The following is an 18,907-nucleotide window of genomic DNA, read 5'->3' as shown; positions in this document are numbered from 1 at the left end:
AGATTGGGATAGTCTGGCACATGGCTGGTTTGGTCTACTCCTTTGCTCTTCATGTCTGGTCTTTTTGGCGTGGGTGTATCACCACTTGTATGGTGATCAGGTGGGTTCATTGAAGGTGTCTCACCTGCGAGCTTCTTCTCGGCAACAATATGAAGTTTCCTGGTGTTCTTTTCGCCATTTCCTCTCTCTTTGTAGGCTGTCTTTAATTTCTGTTCGGGTTGTTTTGTCCTTTCTTTCTTGGCTTTTTCATGACCATCATTTGATGCTTATTACTGTCGCCTCTTATCTTGCAGCGCTGGCGGAGCCGCTCCAGCTTGTGTTTAGGGTGAATGTCATTCCGCCCCATTCTGCAAGCTTTCTCATGTATAGTTTCACCTCCTGGCCAGCTCATGTGCTGCCGGAACCGTTTTGGTCCTTGGACTGGGTGCTCTCTTTTGCCCTCTTTTCCTCGGTTTGTGGTGGCCCCTTCAGTTCAAGATTGTTTTCCAAGGTTCTGTTTCTGTTGGCATTGGCCTCTGGGGGTTGGGTGGTGAGCTTCATGCTCTCCTGCGCAGGGGTTTTGCTCTTTCAGTCTTGGTGGTCGGTTTTGTTCAGTTGCAGCCGTCTATTTCTTTTCTGGTGGAGATTGAGACGGCGGCTTTCTGGAGGGGGTCCTTGGAACATTGATGCTTGGTTGATCAGGCTGGGAGTACATCATGTGTTAGGTCTGGTTGCGGCTATCCGCCGTTATCTGCACACCTCGGCCTCAGTGGCCGGTTAGCAGTGCAAATTGAGAGTAGTGCAAATACCGAGGCTCCTCTGTACAAAGAAATTATGAAAATAATATGTAATTTTTATCAGGAAATATTGTGCAGTACTGTAATATTATTTTTTATTGTAAATACATCTAGATTTACCAAATATTTTATCCACAGGATAACAAGCCAGAGGAATGTTCAGTGTGTTTTAATGATTATGATGACAATCAGCTACGACCTCGCACACTGCGTGCGGCCACACATTCTGCTCACCAGTGTATTGACAATGCTATCAAGAATGGTCAGCTGACCTGCCCCAGCTGCCGTGCCGAGCACGCTGCCACGCTGCAACTCAGTTCCCAATTAGCTATGCTGTGGAGGCTTTAGTTAGGAACTCAAAAATATCCAGCTAACAACTCAGGAAGCAGTGCCAGCAAAACCTTATGAAGGTCCCGCCAGAGGCATCAGTAAGAAGTTACGTTCCCTGGTGCAGGAGCAGAAGAGCAGCATCAGCAGCCTCATTATTAGCTGTGAAGAGGTACTGTTCCAGCTGGGGGAGTACCGGGGCAGCTGGGGGACTGGAAGACTCACCACCTCCAGCTCCAGGACAGACTCTATGCTCTGGTAGAGCAGAACAAGTCAGCAATGCAGCTCTTGGAACTGGAGGATACCAGTGTGATAGATATGACAACACAAGGAGAGGAAGGGAAGACTCAGCTGCAGGCCATGTTGGGGAACCTCGACATAGTCAACACCCTACAGGAGGTTGACACAACCATAGGCACAGCTGATGAGTGCAGCATGAAGATTGAAGATTGGCTCCAGAAGTGCCAGGAACTTTTCCCAAATGTCAAGACTATCCACACCTCAGTGAAGGTACGCTGCTGAAGGTCACATTGTTTTCACCCAACTGAGTGTAGTATTGCCTCTGTATAAACACTTTTGACATAGAGACACATAAAGATGAGAGTTGACTTCATGTATAGGAAACTTTTTGCTCTAACACTTGAAACATTTTTATTAATAAATTCAACTGTCATCTTGGTGTTTCTCTACACTGTGGTCTGTGTAGAGAAACATTACTTATATTGTCAAATTACTTTACTCAATCTGATGCTTCATTATAGCCCAGTTACTTTACTCAGAGCCTGATGCTTCATTATAGTCCAGTTACATTACTCAGAGCCTGATGCTTCATTATAGTCCAGTTACTTTACTCAGAGCCTGATGCTTCATTATGGTCCAGTTACTTTACTCAGAGCCTGATGCTTCATTATAGTCCAGGTTCCACCATTAATGTTTGTGTTGGTAATGACAGGTGCAGGAGACCATCAGGGAGGCCCTGGAGATGATGACCACAGAGACAGGTGCCACAGCTGACCCCCGTACACCTGGGAGACTCAGCCTCTACCATTAATGTTTGTGTTGGTAATGACAGGTGCAGGAGACCATCAGGGAGGCCCTGGGGATGATGACCACAGAGACAGGTGCCACAGCTGACCCCGTACACCTGGGGCCAGATTCACGAAAGCACTTACGAACGTGTACATCTTTCCTCAATCTTTGACGGCTTTGGTTACATTTATTAAACAGTTTACAAGCATGAAAACTTCCCATTCAACTGTTGTTATTGTTATAAACAGCCTCCTGGTGTTTCGGAGCTCATTAACTGTTTAATAATTGTAAACAAAGCCGCCAAAGATTGAGAAAAGATGGACAGGTTCGTAAGTGTTTGCGTAACTGCTTCGTGAATCTGGCCCCTGGGAGACTCAGCCTCCACCATTAATGTTTGTGTTGGTAATGACAGGTGCAGGAGACCATCAGGGAGGCCCTGGAGATGATGACCACAGAGACAGGTGCCACAGCTGACCCCGTACACCTGGGAGACTCAGCCTCCAGCATCATGAATAAAGTTCAGGGAATTACTGGAGAGATACCCAAGAAGCAATTAACAGTAAGTTTTTTATTTTCTCTCATAGGTCATCTCACAAGATATTGAGTTGCGCTTTGAGGAGAGGAAGCCTGTTCTTAGGTTTATTGGGGTTCCCCAAGGTCAACTACTGACTTTCCTTAACATACAATCTAAAATAGTTGTCTAACTCCTAGAAAAATATATTCTGGTAGGTGAACAGAGACATCAGGTGAAAGGAAACATGGGATCCATTTCAGGCCTGCATGGTGATTTAACCCATGATCCTCTTTTGAACCCGGGATTCCTGGCCCCTCTCACAGAGGCACAGAGAGCGGGTGACACTCCACCAACCTACCGGGAAAGCATCCAGGAAGACAGTGAACCAAAACAGACCGCTGCTGGGTTCGAAGAGACTGAAGCCTTGAAACTGCCAACAAACTCCCAAACAATGCCAGCACCAACCCCTTGCCAGTAGAGGGGGGCTGGAGCTACAGGTCCAGCACCAACCCCCTGCCAGTAGAGGGGAGCTGGAGCTACAGGTCCAGCACCAACCCCCCCTGCCAGTAGAGGGGGGCTAGAGCTACAGGTCCAGCACTAACCCCCTGCCAGTAGAGGGGGGCTGGAGCTACAGGTCCAGCACCAACCCCCTGCCAATAGAGGGGGGCTGGAGCTACAGGTCCAGCACCAACCCCCCCCTGCCAGTAGAGGGGGGCTGGAGCTACAGGTCCAGCACCAACCACCCTGCCAGTAGAGGGGGGCTGGAGCTACAGGTTCAGCACCAACCACAATGCCAGTAAAGGGGGGGCTGGAGCTATAGGTTCGGCACCAACCCCCCTGCCAGTAGAGGGGGGCTGGAGCTACAGGTTCAGCACCAACCACCCTGCCAGTAAAGGGGGGGCTGGAGCTACAGGTTCAGCACCAACCACCTTGCCAGTAAAGGGGGGGCTCGAGCTATAGGTTCGGCACCAACCCCCTGCCAGTAGAGGGGGGCTGGAGCTACAGGTTCGGCACCAACCCCTTGCCAGTAGAGGGGGGCTGAAGCTACAGGTTCGGCACCAACCCCCTGCCAGTAAAGGGGGGCTGGAGCTACAGGTCCAGCACCGTCCCCCTACCAGCAGCGGGGTGCTGGAGCTACAGATCCAGGACCAACCCCCTGCCAAAAAAGGGGGGCTGCAGCTACAGTTATAAGACCAACCCCCCTGCCAGTAGAGGGGCTACTGGTCCAGCACCAACTCTCTGCCAATAGAGGGGGACAAGAGCTACAGGTCCAGCACCAACCCCCTGCAAGTAGAGAGGGGCTTGAGCTACAAGTCCAGCACCAACCCCCTGCCGGTAGAGGGGAGCTGGAGCTACAGGTCCAAGACCAACCCCCTGCCAAAAAAGGGGGGCTGCAGCTACAGTTATAGGACCAACCCCCTGCCAGTAGAGGGGGGGGGGGCTAGAGCTACAAGGCCAGCACTAACCCCCTGCAAGTAGAGGGTGGCTGGAGCTACAGGTTCAGCACCAACCCCCCTGCCAGTAGAGGGGAGGGGCTGGAGCTACAATTCCAGCACCAACACCTTGACAGTAGAGGGGGGCTGGAGCTACATGTCCAGTACCAACCCCCTGCCAGTAGAGGGGGGGCTGGAGCTACAGGTCTTGCACCAACCCCCTGCCAGTAGAGGGGGGCTGGAGCTACAGGTTCAGCACCAACCCCCTGCCAGTAGAGAGGGGGGGGGGAGCTGGAGCTACAGGTCCAGCACCAACCCCCAGCTAGTACAGGGGGGCTGGAGCTACAGGTCTAGCACCAACCCCCTGCCAGTAGAGGGGGGCTGAAGCTACAGGTCCAGCACCAACCCCCTACCAGCAGAGGGGGGTTGGAGCTACAGGTTCAGCACCAACCCCTTGTCAGTACAGGGGGGCTGGAGCTACAGATTCAGCACGAACCTCCTGCCAGTAGAGGGGGGCTGGAGCAACAGGTCTAGCACCAACCCCCTGCCAGTAGAGGGGGGGGGGCGGGGCTGCACGTTCAGCACTAACCCCCTGCTAGTTGAGAAGGGGCTGGAGCTACAGGTCCAGCACCAACCCCCCGCCAGTATAGAGGGGCTCGAGCTACAGGTCCAACATCAACCCCCTGCCAGTAGAGGGGGGGGGGGCTGGAGCTACAGGCCAAGCACCAACCCCTTGCCAGTAGAAGGGGGCTGGAGCTACAGGTCCAGCACCTACCCCATGCCAGTAGAGGGGGGGCTGGAGCTACAGGTGCAGCACCAACCCACTTCCAGTAGTAGGGGGGGGGGGGCTGGAGCTTCAGGTCCAGCACCAACCCACTGCCAGTAGAGGGGAGGGGGGCTGGATCTACAGGTCCAGCACCATCCCCCTGCCAGTAGAGGAGGGGGGCTGGAGCTACAGGTCCAGCACCAACCCCCTGCCAGTAGAGGGGGGCTGGCGCTACAGGTCCAGCTTCAACCCCAAGCCAGTAGAGGGGGGCTGGAGCTACAGGTCTAGCACCAACCCCCTGCCAGTAGAGGGGTGCTGGAGCTACAGGTCCAGCACCAACCCCTTGCCAGTAGAGGGGGCTGGTGCTACAGGTCCAGCTTGAACCCCGTACCAGTAGAGAGGGGGATGGAGCTACAGGTCCAGCACCAACTCTCTGCTAGTAGAGGGGGGATGGAGCTACAGGTCCAGCACCATCCCCCTGCCAGTAGAGGGGGGCTGGAGTTACAGGTCCAGCACCAACTCCATGCCAGTAGAGGGGGGCTGGAGTTACAGGTCCAACACCAAGCCCCTGCCAGTAGAGAGACGCTGGAGCTACAGGTCCAGCACCAACCCCCTGCCTGTAGAGGGGGGGGGGGCTGAAGCTACAAATCCAGCACGAACCCCCTGCCAGTTGGAGGGGGCCTGGAGCTACAGGTCCTGCACCAACCCCTTGCCAGTAGAGGGGGCCTGGGGCTACAGGTCCAGCACCAACCCCCCTGCCAGTAGAGGGGGGCTGGAGTTACAGGTCCAGCACCAACCCCATGCCAGTAGAGGTGGGCTGGAACTACAGGTCCAGCCCCAACCCCCCTGCCAGTAGAGGGGGGCTGGAGTTACAGGTCCAGCACCAACCCCATGCCAGTAGAGGGGGGCTGGAGCTACATGTCCAGCACGATCCCCCCTGCCAGTAGAGGGGGGGGGGGGCTCGAGCTTCAGGTCCAGCACCAACCCCCCTGTCAGTAGAGGGGGGCTGGAGCTACAGGTCCCGCACCATCCCCGTGCCAGTAGAAGGGGGCTGAAGCTACAGGTCCAGCACCAACCCCATCCAGTAGAGGGGGGGCTGGAACTACAGGTCCAGCATCAACCCCCCTGCCAGTAGAGGGGGGCTGGAGCTACAGGTCCAACACCAACCACCCTGCCAGTAGAGGGGGGCTGGAGCTACAGGTTCAGCACCAACCACAATGCCAGTAAAGGGGGGGCTGGAGCTATAGGTTCGGCACCAACCCCCTGCCAGTAGAGGGGGGCTGGAGCTACAGGTTCAGCACCAACCACCCTGCCAGTAAAGGGGGGGCTGGAGCTACAGGTTCAGCACCAACCACCTTGCCAGTAAAGGGGGGGCTCGAGCTATAGGTTCGGCACCAACCCCCTGCCAGTAGAGGGGGGCTGGAGCTACAGGTTCGGCACCAACCCCTTGCCAGTAGAGGGGGGCTGAAGCTACAGGTTCGGCACCAACCCCCTGCCAGTAAAGGGGGGCTGGAGCTACAGGTCCAGCACCGTCCCCCTACCAGCAGCGGGGTGCTGGAGCTACAGATCCAGGACCAACCCCCTGCCAAAAAAGGGGGGCTGCAGCTACAGTTATAAGACCAACCCCCTGCCAGTAGAGGGGCTACTGGTCCAGCACCAACTCTCTGCCAATAGAGGGGGACAAGAGCTACAGGTCCAGCACCAACCCCCTGCAAGTAGAGAGGGGCTTGAGCTACAAGTCCAGCACCAACCCCCTGCCGGTAGAGGGGAGCTGGAGCTACAGGTCCAAGACCAACCCCCTGCCAAAAAAGGGGGGCTGCAGCTACAGTTATAGGACCAACCCCCTGCCAGTAGAGGGGGGGGGGGGCTAGAGCTACAAGGCCAGCACTAACCCCCTGCAAGTAGAGGGTGGCTGGAGCTACAGGTTCAGCACCAACCCCCCTGCCAGTAGAGGGGAGGGGCTGGAGCTACAATTCCAGCACCAACACCTTGACAGTAGAGGGGGGCTGGAGCTACATGTCCAGTACCAACCCCCTGCCAGTAGAGGGGGGGCTGGAGCTACAGGTCTTGCACCAACCCCCTGCCAGTAGAGGGGGGCTGGAGCTACAGGTTCAGCACCAACCCCCTGCCAGTAGAGAGGGGGGGGGGGAGCTGGAGCTACAGGTCCAGCACCAACCCCCAGCTAGTACAGGGGGGCTGGAGCTACAGGTCTAGCACCAACCCCCTGCCAGTAGAGGGGGGCTGAAGCTACAGGTCCAGCACCAACCCCCTACCAGCAGAGGGGGGTTGGAGCTACAGGTTCAGCACCAACCCCTTGTCAGTACAGGGGGGCTGGAGCTACAGATTCAGCACGAACCTCCTGCCAGTAGAGGGGGGCTGGAGCAACAGGTCTAGCACCAACCCCCTGCCAGTAGAGGGGGGGGGCGGGGCTGCACGTTCAGCACTAACCCCCTGCTAGTTGAGAAGGGGCTGGAGCTACAGGTCCAGCACCAACCCCCGCCAGTATAGAGGGGCTCGAGCTACAGGTCCAACATCAACCCCCTGCCAGTAGAGGGGGGGGGCTGGAGCTACAGGCCAAGCACCAACCCCTTGCCAGTAGAAGGGGGCTGGAGCTACAGGTCCAGCACCTACCCCATGCCAGTAGAGGGGGGGCTGGAGCTACAGGTGCAGCACCAACCCACTTCCAGTAGTGGGGGGGGGGGGGGCTGGAGCTTCAGGTCCAGCACCAACCCACTGCCAGTAGAGGGGAGGGGGGCTGGATCTACAGGTCCAGCACCATCCCCCTGCCAGTAGAGGAGGGGGGCTGGAGCTACAGGTCCAGCACCAACCCCCTGCCAGTAGAGGGGGGCTGGCGCTACAGGTCCAGCTTCAACCCCAAGCCAGTAGAGGGGGGCTGGAGCTACAGGTCTAGCACCAACCCCCTGCCAGTAGAGGGGTGCTGGAGCTACAGGTCCAGCACCAACCCCTTGCCAGTAGAGGGGGCTGGTGCTACAGGTCCAGCTTGAACCCCGTACCAGTAGAGAGGGGGATGGAGCTACAGGTCCAGCACCAACTCTCTGCTAGTAGAGGGGGGATGGAGCTACAGGTCCAGCACCATCCCCCTGCCAGTAGAGGGGGGCTGGAGTTACAGGTCCAGCACCAACTCCATGCCAGTAGAGGGGGGCTGGAGTTACAGGTCCAACACCAAGCCCCTGCCAGTAGAGAGACGCTGGAGCTACAGGTCCAGCACCAACCCCCTGCCTGTAGAGGGGGGGGGGCTGAAGCTACAAATCCAGCACGAACCCCCTGCCAGTTGGAGGGGGCCTGGAGCTACAGGTCCTGCACCAACCCCTTGCCAGTAGAGGGGGCCTGGGGCTACAGGTCCAGCACCAACCCCCCTGCCAGTAGAGGGGGGCTGGGAGTTACAGGTCCAGCACCAACCCCATGCCAGTAGAGGTGGGCTGGAACTACAGGTCCAGCCCCAACCCCCCTGCCAGTAGAGGGGGGCTGGAGTTACAGGTCCAGCACCAACCCCATGCCAGTAGAGGGGGGCTGGAGCTACATGTCCAGCACGATCCCCCCTGCCAGTAGAGGGGGGGGGGCTCGAGCTTCAGGTCCAGCACCAACCCCCCTGTCAGTAGAGGGGGGCTGGAGCTACAGGTCCCGCACCATCCCCGTGCCAGTAGAAGGGGGCTGAAGCTACAGGTCCAGCACCAACCCCATCCAGTAGAGGGGGGGCTGGAACTACAGGTCCAGCATCAACCCCCCTGCCAGTAGAGGGGGGCTGGAGCTACAGGTCCAACACCAACCCCATGCCAGTAGAGGAAGGGCTGGAGCTACAGGTCTAACACCAACCCCATGCCAGTAGAGGAAGGGCTGGAGCTACAGGTCCAGCACCAACCTCCCTCAGCCAGTTGAGGGAAGGGGGGGGGGGGGGTTGGAGTTACAGGCCCAGCACCAAAGCACTGCCAGTAGAGTTGGGCAGGAGTTACAGGTCCAACATCATCCCCCTGCCAGTAGAAGGGGGCTGGAGCTACCGGTCCAGCACCAACCCCCTGCCAGTTGAGGGGCGCTGGAGCTACAGGTCAAGCACCAACCCACTGCCAGTAGAGAGGGGCTGGAGCTACAGGTCCCGCACCAACCTCATGCCAGTAGAGGGGGGCTGGAGCTACAGGTCCAGCACCTACCCCATGCCAGTAGAGGGGGGCTGGAGCTACAGGTCCAGCACCAACCCACTGCCAGTAGAGGGGGGGGGCTGGAGCTACAGGTCCAGCACCAACTCCCTGCCAGTAGAGGGGGGCTGAAGCTACAGGTCCAGTACCAACCCAACCCCCCCTGCCAGTTGAGTTGGGGGGGGGGGGATCTGGAGCTACAGGTCCAGCAGCTACCCCCTGCCAGTTGAAGGGAGGTCGGAGCTACTGGTCCAGCACCAACACCCTGCCAGTAGAGGGGGGCTGGAGCTACATGTGCAGCACCAACCCCCTGCCAGTAGAGTAGGGGCTGGAGCTAGAGGTCCAGCACCAACCCCCTGCCAGTATAGAGGGGCTCAAGCTACAGGTCCAGCACCAACCCCCTGCCTGTAGAGGGGAGGCTGGAGCTACAGGTCCAGCACCAACTCCCTGCCAGTAGAATTGGGCTGGAGCTACAGGTCCAGCACCAACCCCCTGCCAGTAGAGGGGGCTGGAGCTACAGGTCCAGCACCAACCCCCTGCCACTATAGAGGGCTCGAGCTACAGGTCCAGATCCATAGCACTGCCAGTAGAGTTGGGCTGGAGTTACAGATCCAACATCAACCTCCTGCCAGTAGAAGGGGGCTGGAGCTACCGGTCCAGCACCTACCCTCTGCCAGTTGAGGGGCGCTGGAGCTACAGGTCCAGCACCAACCCACTGCCAGTAGAGGGGGGCTGGAGCTACGGGTCAAGCACCAACCCCTTGCCAGTAGAAGGGGGCTGGGCTACAGGTCCAGCACCTACCCCATGCCAGTTGAGAGGGGGGGGGGGCTGGAGCTACAGGCCCAACACCAACCCCCTGCCAGTAGAGGGGGCTGAAGCTACAGGTGCAGCACCAACACACTTCCAGTAGAGGGGGGCTGGAGCTTCCGGTCCAGCACCAACCAACTGCCAGTAGAGGGGGGGGGGGGCTGGAGCTACAGGTCCAGCAACATCCCCTTGCCAGTAGAGGGGGGTGGAGCTACAGGTCCATTACCAACCCCCTGCCAGTAGAGGGGGGCTGGCGCTACAGGTCCAGCTTCAACCCCCAGCCAGTAGATGGGTGCTGGAGCTACAGGTCCAGCACCAACACCCTGCCAGTAGAGGGGGATGGTGCTACAGGTCCAGCACCAACCCCGTACCAGTAGAGGGGAGGATGGAGCTTCAGGTTCAGCACCAACCCCCTGCCAGTAGAGGGGGACTGGAGCTACAGGTTCAGCACCAACCCTCTGCCACTAGGGGAGGGGGGCTGGAGCTACAGGTCCAGCACCAACTCTCTGCCAGTAGAGGGCGGCTGGAGCTACAGGTCAAGCACCATCCCCCTGCCATTAGAGGGGGGCTGGAGTTACAGGTCCAGCACCAACTCCATGCCAGTAGAGGGGGGCTGGAGTTACAGGTCCAACACCAACCCACTGCCAGTAGAGTGGACGCTGGAGCTACAGGTCCAGCACCAACCCCCTGCCTGTAGAGGGGGGGGGGTGCTGGAGCTACACGTCCAGCACCAACCCACTGTCAGTAGAGGGAGGGGGGGGGGCTGAAGCTACAAATCCAGCACGAACCCCCTGCCAGTAGAGGGGGGCTGGAGCTACAGGTGCAGCACCAACCCACTTCCAGTAGAGGGGGGCTGGAGCTTCAGGTCCAGCACCAACCCACTGCCAGTAGAGGGGGGGCTGGAGCTACAGGTCCAGCACCAACCCCCTGCCTGTAGAGGGGGGGGGGGTGCTGGAGCTACACGTCCAGCACCAACCCACTGTCAGTAGAGGGAGGGGGGGGGGGCTGAAGCTACAAATCCAGCACGAACCCCCTGCCAGTAGAGGGGGCTGGAGCTACAGGTGGAGCACCAACCCACTTCCAGTAGAGGGGGGCTGGAGCTTCAGGTCCAGCACCAACCCACTGCCAGTAGAGGGGGGGCTGGAGCTACAGGTCCAGCACCATCCCCCTGCCAGTAGAAGGGGGGGGGCTGGAGCTACAGGTCCAGCACCAACACCCTGCCAGTAGAGGGGGGCTGGCGCTACAGGTCCAGCTTCAACCCCAAGCCAGTAGAGGGGGGCTGGAGCTACAGGTCTAGCACCAACCTCCTGCCAGTAGAGGGGTGCTGGAGCTACAGGTCCAGCACCAACCCCCTGCCAGTAGAGGGGGCTGGTGCTACAGGTCCAGCACCAACCCCGTACCAGTAGAGAGGGGGAAGGAGCTTCAGGTTCAGCACCAACCCCCTGCCAGTAGAGGGAGGCTGGAGCTATAGGTTTAGCACCAACCCTCTGCCACTAGGTAAGGGGGGCTGGAGCTACAGGTCCAGCACCAACTCTCTGCCAGTAGAGGGGGCTGGAGTTACAGGTCCAGCACCAACTCCATGCCAGTAGAGGGGGGCTGGAGTTACAGGTCCAGCACCAACCCTCTGCCAGTAGAGAGACGCTGGAGCTACAGGTCCAGCACCAACCCCCTGCCTGTAGAGGGGGGGACGCTGAAGCTACAAATCCAGCACGAACCCCTTGCCAGTAGAGGGGGCCTGGGGCTACAGGTCCAGCACAAACCCCTTGCCAGTAGAGGTGGGCTGGAACTACAGGTCCAGCCCCAACCCCCTTGCCAGTAGAGGGGGGCTGGAGTTACAGGTCCAGCACCAACCCCATGCCAGTAGAAGGGGGCTGAAGCTACAGGTCCAGCACCAACCCCATCCTGTAGAGGGGGGGGGGCTGGAACTACAGGTCCAGCATCAACCCCCTGGATGTAGAGGGGGGCTGGAGCTACAGGCCCATCACCAACCCCCTGCCACAAGAGGGGGGCTGGAGCTACAGGTCCAGCCCCAATCCCCCTGCCAGTAGAGGGGGGCTGGAGTTACAGGTCCAGCACCAACCCCATGCCAGTAGAGGGGGGCTGGAGCTACATGTCCAGCACGATCCCCCCTGCCAGTAGAGGGGGGGGGGCTCGAGCTTCAGGTCCAGCACCAACCCCCCTGTCAGTAGAGGGGGGCTGAAGCTACAAATCCAGCACGAACCCCCTGCCAGTAGAGGGGGGGCTGGAGCTACAGGTGCAGCACCAACCCACTTCCAGTAGAGGGGGGCTGGAGCTTCAGGTCCAGCACCAACCCACTGCCAGTAGAGGGGGGGCTGGAGCTACAGGTCCAGCACCAACCCCCTGCCTGTAGTGGGGGGGGGGGGGTGCTGGAGCTACACGTCCAGCACCAACCCACTGTCAGTAGAGGGAGGGGGGGGGGCTGAAGCTACAAATCCAGCACGAACCCCCTGCCAGTAGAGGGGGGCTGGAGCTACAGGTGCAGCACCAACCCACTTCCAGTAGAGGGGGGCTGGAGCTTCAGGTCCAGCACCAACCCACTGCCAGTAGAGGGGGGGCTGGAGCTACAGGTCCAGCACCAACCCCCTGCCAGTAGAGGGGGGCTGGCGCTACAGGTCCAGCTTCAACCCCAAGCCAGTAGAGGGGGGCTGGAGCTACAGGTCTAGCACCAACCTCCTGCCAGTAGAGGGGTGCTGGAGCTACAGGTCCAGCACCAACCCCCTGCCAGTAGAGGGGGCTGGTGCTACAGGTCCAGCACCAACCCCGTACCAGTAGAGAGGGGGAAGGAGCTTCAGGTTCAGCACCAACCCCCTGCCAGTAGAGGGAGGCTGGAGCTATAGGTTTAGCACCAACCCTCTGCCACTAGGTAAGGGGGGCTGGAGCTACAGGTCCAGCACCAACTCTCTGCCAGTAGAGGGGGCTGGAGTTACAGGTCCAGCACCAACTCCATGCCAGTAGAGGGGGGCTGGAGTTACAGGTCCAGCACCAACCCTCTGCCAGTAGAGAGACGCTGGAGCTACAGGTCCAGCACCAACCCCCTGCCTGTAGAGGGGGGGACGCTGAAGCTACAAATCCAGCACGAACCCCTTGCCAGTAGAGGGGGCCTGGGGCTACAGGTCCAGCACAAACCCCTTGCCAGTAGAGGTGGGCTGGAACTACAGGTCCAGCCCCAACCCCCCTGCCAGTAGAGGGGGGCTGGAGTTACAGGTCCAGCACCAACCCCATGCCAGTAGAAGGGGGCTGAAGCTACAGGTCCAGCACCAACCCCATCCTGTAGAGGGGGGGGGGCTGGAACTACAGGTCCAGCATCAACCCCCTGCCAGTAGAGGGGGGCTGGAGCTACAGGCCCATCACCAACCCCCTGCCACTAGAGGGGGGCTGGAGCTACAGGTCCAGCCCCAATCCCCCTGCCAGTAGAGGGGGGCTGGAGTTACAGGTCCAGCACCAACCCCATGCCAGTAGAGGGGGGCTGGAGCTACATGTCCAGCACGATCCCCCCTGCCAGTAGAGGGGGGGGGCTCGAGCTTCAGGTCCAGCACCAACCCCCCTGTCAGTAGAGGGGGGCTGAAGCTACAGGTCCAGCACCAACCCCATCCAGTAGACGGGTGGGGGATCTGGAGCTACTGGTCCAGCACCAACACCCTGCCAGTAGAGGGGGGCTGGAGCTACAGGTCCAGCACCAACCCACTGCCAGTAGAGGGGGGCTGGAGCTACGGGTCAAGCACCAACCCCTTGCCAGTAGAAGGGGGCTGGGCTACAGGTCCAGCACCTACCCAATGCCAGTAGAAGGGGGGCTGGAGCTACAGGTCCAACACCAACCCCCTGCCAGTAGAGGGGGGGTGGAGCTTCAGGTCCAGCACCAACCCACTGCCAGTAGAGGGGGGGCTGGAGCTACAGGTCCAGCACCATCCCCCTGCCAGTAGAGGGGGGGGGGGTGGAGCTACAGGTCCATTACCAACCCCCTGCCAGTAGAGGGGGGCTGGAGCTACAGGTCCAGCACCATCCCCCTGCCATTAGAGGGGGGCTGGAGTTACAGGTCCACCACCAACTCCATGCCAGTAGAGGGGGCCTGGAGTTACAGGGCCAGCACCAACCCCCTGCCAGTAGAGGGGACGCTGGAGCTACAGGTCCAGCACCAACCCCCTGCTAGTAGAGGGGGGCTGGAGTTACAGGTCCAGCACCAACCCCCTGCTAGTAGAGGAGGGCTGGAATTACAGGTCCAGCACCAACCCCATGCCAGTAGAGGGGGGCTGGAGCTACATGTCCAGCACGATCCCCCTGCCAGTAGAGGTGGGGGGCTCGAGCTTCAGGTTCAGCACCAACCCCCCTGTCAGTAGAGGGGGGCTGGAGCTACATGTCCAGCACCAACCTCGTGCCAGTAGAAGGGGGGCTGAAGCTATGGGTCCAGCACCAACCCCATCCAGTAGAGGGGTGGGGGGCTGGAACTACAGCTCCAGCACCAACACCCTGCCAGTAGAGGGGGGCTGGAGCTACAGGTCCAGCACCAACCCACTGCCAGTAGAGGGGGGCTGGAGCTACGGGTCAAGCACCAACCCCTTGCCAGTAGAAGGGGGCTGGGCTACAGGTCCAGCACCTACCTATGCCAGTAGAGGGGGGGCTGGAGCTACAGGCCCAACACCAACCCCCTGCCAGTAGAGGGGGGGTGGAGCTTCAGGTCCAGCACCAACCCACTGCCAGTAGAGGGGGGGCTAGAGCTACAGGTCCAGCACCATCCCCCTGCCAGTAGAGGGGGGGTGGAGCTACAGGTCCATTACCAACCCCCTGCCAGTAGAGGATGGCTGTCGCTACAGGTCCAGCTTCAACCCCCAGCCAGTAGAGGGGTGCTGGAGCTACAGGTCCAGCACCAACCCCCTGCCAGTAGAGGGGGCTGGTGCTACAGGTCCAGCACTAACCCCGTACCAGTAGAGGGGGGGGATGGAGCTTCAGGTTCAGCACCAACCCCCTGCCAGTAGAGGGGGGCTGGAGCTACAGGTTCAGCACCAACCCTCTGCCACTAGGGGAGGGGGGCTGGAGCTACAGGTCCAGCACCAACTCTCTGCCAGTAGAGGGGGGCAGGAGCTACAGGTCCAGCACCATCCCCCTGCCATTAGAGGGGGGCTGGAGTAACAGGTCCAGCACCAACTCCATGCCAGTAGAGGGGGCCTGGAGTTACAGGGCCAGCACCAACCCCCTGCCAGTAGAGGGGGGCTGGAATTACAGGTCCAGCACCAACCCCCTGCTAGTAGAGGGGGGCTGGAATTACAGGTCCAGCACCAACCCCATGCCAGTAGAGGGGGGCTGAAGCTACATGTCCAGCACGATCCCCCTGCCAGTAGAGGTGGGGGGCTCGAGCTTCAGGTTCAGCACCAACCCCCCTGTCAGTAGAGAGGGGCTGGAGCTACAGGTCCAGCACCAACCTCGTGCCAGTAGAAGGGGGCTGAAGCTATGGGTCCAGCACCAACCCCATCCAGTAGAGGGGGGGGGGGGCTGGAACTACAGCTCCAGCATCAATCCCCTGCCAGTAGAGGGGGGCTGAAGCTACAGGTCCAGCACCAACCCCATGCCAATAGAGGGGGTCTGGAGCTACAGGTCCATCACCAACCCTATGCCAGTAGAGGAAGGGCTGGAGCTACAGGTCCAGCACCAACCTCCCTCTGCCAATTGAGGGAGGGGGGGGGTTGGAGTTACAGGCCCAGCACCAACCCCCTGCCAGTATAGAGGGGCTCGAGCTACAGGTCCAGCACCAAAGCACTGCCAGTAGAGGGGGGCTGGAGCTACAGGTCAAGCACCTACCCCCTGCCAGTTGAGGGGGGCTGGAGCTACAGGTCCAGCACCAACCCACTGCCAGTAGAGGGGGGCTGGAGCTACAGGTCAAGCACCAACCCCTTACCAGTAGAAGGGGGCTGGAGCTACAGGTCCAGCACCTACCCCATGCTAGTATAGGGGGGCTGGAGCTACATGCCCAACACCTACCCCCTGCCAGTAGAGGGGGGCTGGAGCTACAGGTCCAGCATCAACCCCCTGCCAGTAAAGGGTGGCTAGAACTACAGGTGCAGCATCAACCCACTTCCAGTAGAGGGGGGCTGGTGCTACAGGTCCAGCTTCAACCCCCAGCCAGTAAAGGGGGGCTGGAACTACAGGTCTAGCACCAACCCCCTGCCAGTAGAGGGGGCTGGTGCTACAGGTCCAGCACCAACCCCGTACCAGTAGAGGGGGGGATGGAGCTTCAGGTTCAGCACCAACCCCCTGCCAGTAGAGGGGTGCTGGAGCTACAGGTTTAGCACCAACCCTCTGCCACTAGGGGAGGGGGGCTGGAGCTACAGGTCCAGCACCAACTCTCTGCCAGTAGAGGGGGGCTGGAGCTACAGGTCCAGCACCAACCGCCTGCCAGTAGAGGGGGGGCTGGAGCTATAGGTCCAGCACCAACCCTTTGCCAGTAGGTGCTTTCCTTCACTGGCTTCAGTTTATGTGTAGTGTAATGTGCTGTTTGTGGTGAATATGGTAGATGTGGTTGACTGGTAATGGGTCTCTCACTGACTAAAGGTGATAATGGGGCTGACACTAACCACAGGTCATAATGGGGCTGACATTGACCACAGGTGATAATGGTGCTGACACTGTCCACAGGTGATAATGGGGCTGACACTAACCACAGGTCATAATGGGGCTGACATTGACCACAGGTCATAATGGTGCTGACACTGTCCACAGGTGATAATGGGGCTTACACTGTCCACAGGTTGAGGACCTCTGCAGGATGAGTGAGCCCATCAAGAGGCTGGTGGAGGCTGGCCGGGTGGTGGCCGTCAAGAGGCTGGTGGAGGCTGGCCGGGTGTTGGCCGTCCAGGAAGACCAAGATGGCCGTCGCTCCGCCAGGATAACTCTACAAGACGGACAGCTGTACCTCCACCCACTCCTGCGTCAGCCCACGCCCGCCCACGCCCACGCCCTCCAGGTTACTGTATTACACATACTAGTCTTACATTACTGACTTATTGATTTATGATTACTAATATGATAACATTTTGTTATACAGTTATCAGCATGATTTATTTCATTTTCTGCAGGAGAGTGAGGTTGTGGGCGTGCTGGAACCCTCCTGCACCCTGGCGTTCCTTGACCTCGGGTGGGCGGGGTCAACAAGAGGGCGGGTCACCATCCGGCTGACCCCTGACACTCCGCTGGCCAGACAGTTTGTGTTGTTGTGTACGGGCCAGCGGGGCCACACCTACCGCAACACTAAACTGTTGAACGTGAAGTACAAGGGTGGGCCGGGGGAGTATGTGGGGGGCGGAGACTACGAGAGTAATGATGGTAAGGGAGGAGCCCCACTGCTGCCTGACCTCCAGGGGCAGTACCGGGAGTCAGGCCAGGCAGGAGTTGTGTGTGCCATCGGTGGGCCGGAGGGTTCCAGGTGTGCCCAGTTCGGCATCACCACCAGGGACCGCCAGGGTGGTCGCCAGTGGCCATATGTCTTCGGTGATGTGGTGAACGGCCTGGATGTGGTGAGGGCAGCAGTCAACCACAGTAACATTAGGGAGGTGACTGTTGTGGACTGTGGTGTTGTGCTGCCACTCTAGTTCACTGTACCACCACCATCACTACTGTGGTGTTGTGCTGCCACTCTAGTTCACTGTACTATCACCATCACTACTGTGGTGTTGTGCTGCCACTCTAGTTCATTGTACCACCACCATCACTGCTGTGGTGTTGTGCTGCCACTCTAGTTCACTGTACCATCACCATCACTACTGTGTTGTGCTGCCACTCTAGTTCACTGTACCATCACCATCACTATTGAAGGGTTGTGCTGCCACTCTAGGTCACTGTACCATCATTATCACTACTTTGGTGTTGTGTTGCCATTCTGCTTCACTGTACTATCACTACTGTGGTGTTGTGCTGCCACTCTACTTCACTGTACCATCACCATCACTACTGTGGTGTTGTGCTGCCACTCTAGTTCACTGTACCATCACCATCATTACTGTGGTGTTGTGCTGCCACTCTAGGTCACTGTACCTTCACTATCACTACTGTGGTGTTGTGCTGCCACTTTGCTTCACTGTACCATCACCATTACTAATGGGGTGTAGTGCTGCGACTCTAGTTCACTGTTCCATCACTATCACAACTGTGATTTAGTGCTGCCACTCTAGTTCACTGTACCAATCACCATCACTACTGTGGTGTTGTGCTGCCCCTCTACTTCACTGTACCACCACCATCACTACTGTGGTGTTGTGCTGCCACTCTAGTTCACTGTACCGTCACCATCACTACTGTGGTGTTGTGCTGCCCCTCTAGTTCACTGTACCATCACCATCACTACTGTGGTGTTGTGCTGCCACTCTAGTTCACTGTACCATCACTACTGTGGTGTTGTGCTGCAACTCTAGTTCACTGTACCATCACCATCACTACTGTGGTGTTGTGCTGCCACTCTAGTTCACTGTACCATCACCATCACTAATGTGGTGGTGTGCTGCCACTCTAGTTCACTGTACCATCACCATCACTAATGTGGTGTTGTGCTGCCACTCTAGTTCACTGTACCATCACTACTGTGGTGTTGTGCTGCCACTCTAGTTCACTGTACCATCACCATCACTACTGTGGTGTTGTGTTGCCACTCTAGTTCACTGTACCATCACTACTGTGGTGTTGTGCTGCCACTCTAGTTCACTGTACCATCACCATCACTACTGTGGTGTTGTGCTGCCACTCTAGTTCACTGTACCATCACCATCACTACTGTGGTGTTGTGCTGCCACTCTAGTTCACTGTACCACCATCATCACTATCACTCCTGCATCACCATTGACTGCGTGTTTTGATGCCAATGTAATTTAAGGACACACCTTTATCACTCTATCATCATAACTTCACTATCTTTGGTATTTAACACTTTGGTATTTATACTTTGGTATCATATACCTGACAATCACGGCTGTATCACCATCAATGCTATATTTTCTCAATACTGCAACCTATCATTGCTGTATCACTATCACCTCCATATATCACCATCACCCCAGGTCCCACACTTAGGGTCATATACTGACCATGTTGAGTAACAAATTGTT

General features: G+C 58.5%; 1 protein-coding gene across 1 annotated transcript; it reads left to right on the top strand.

Annotated features, from left to right (window-relative positions):
- Positions 1 to 2,548: 2,548 nt before the first annotated feature.
- LOC123768526 (peptidyl-prolyl cis-trans isomerase-like) lies at positions 2,549 to 18,518 on the top strand. The gene is made up of 3 exons (XM_069326209.1): positions 2,549 to 2,691; positions 16,561 to 16,776; positions 16,889 to 18,518. Exons 1-3 carry the CDS (start codon positions 2,575 to 2,577, stop codon positions 17,399 to 17,401), a joined length of 846 nt encoding a protein of 281 aa, XP_069182310.1. The 5' UTR covers positions 2,549 to 2,574; the 3' UTR covers positions 17,402 to 18,518.
- The last annotated feature ends 389 nt before the right edge of the window (positions 18,519 to 18,907 follow it).

This window comes from Procambarus clarkii, chromosome 17, assembly GCF_040958095.1.
Source record: "Procambarus clarkii isolate CNS0578487 chromosome 17, FALCON_Pclarkii_2.0, whole genome shotgun sequence".
NCBI classification, from domain to species: Eukaryota; Metazoa; Arthropoda; class Malacostraca; order Decapoda; family Cambaridae; genus Procambarus; species Procambarus clarkii.
Note: the sequence above shows the minus strand (reverse complement) of the source record. Positions and strands in the feature narration are given on the sequence as shown.

Bases quoted from the DNA above. Each gene is read 5' to 3' on its own strand.
- LOC123768526 (XM_069326209.1), top strand. From the start codon at position 2,575: ATGATGACCACAGAGACAGGTGCCACAGCTGACCCCGTACACCTGGGA. The intron at 2,692-16,560 runs GTAAGTTTTTTA...CACTGTCCACAG, and splicing joins TACCCAAGAAGCAATTAACA to GTTGAGGACCTCTGCAGGAT. The intron at 16,777-16,888 runs GTTACTGTATTA...CATTTTCTGCAG, and splicing joins CCCACGCCCACGCCCTCCAG to GAGAGTGAGGTTGTGGGCGT.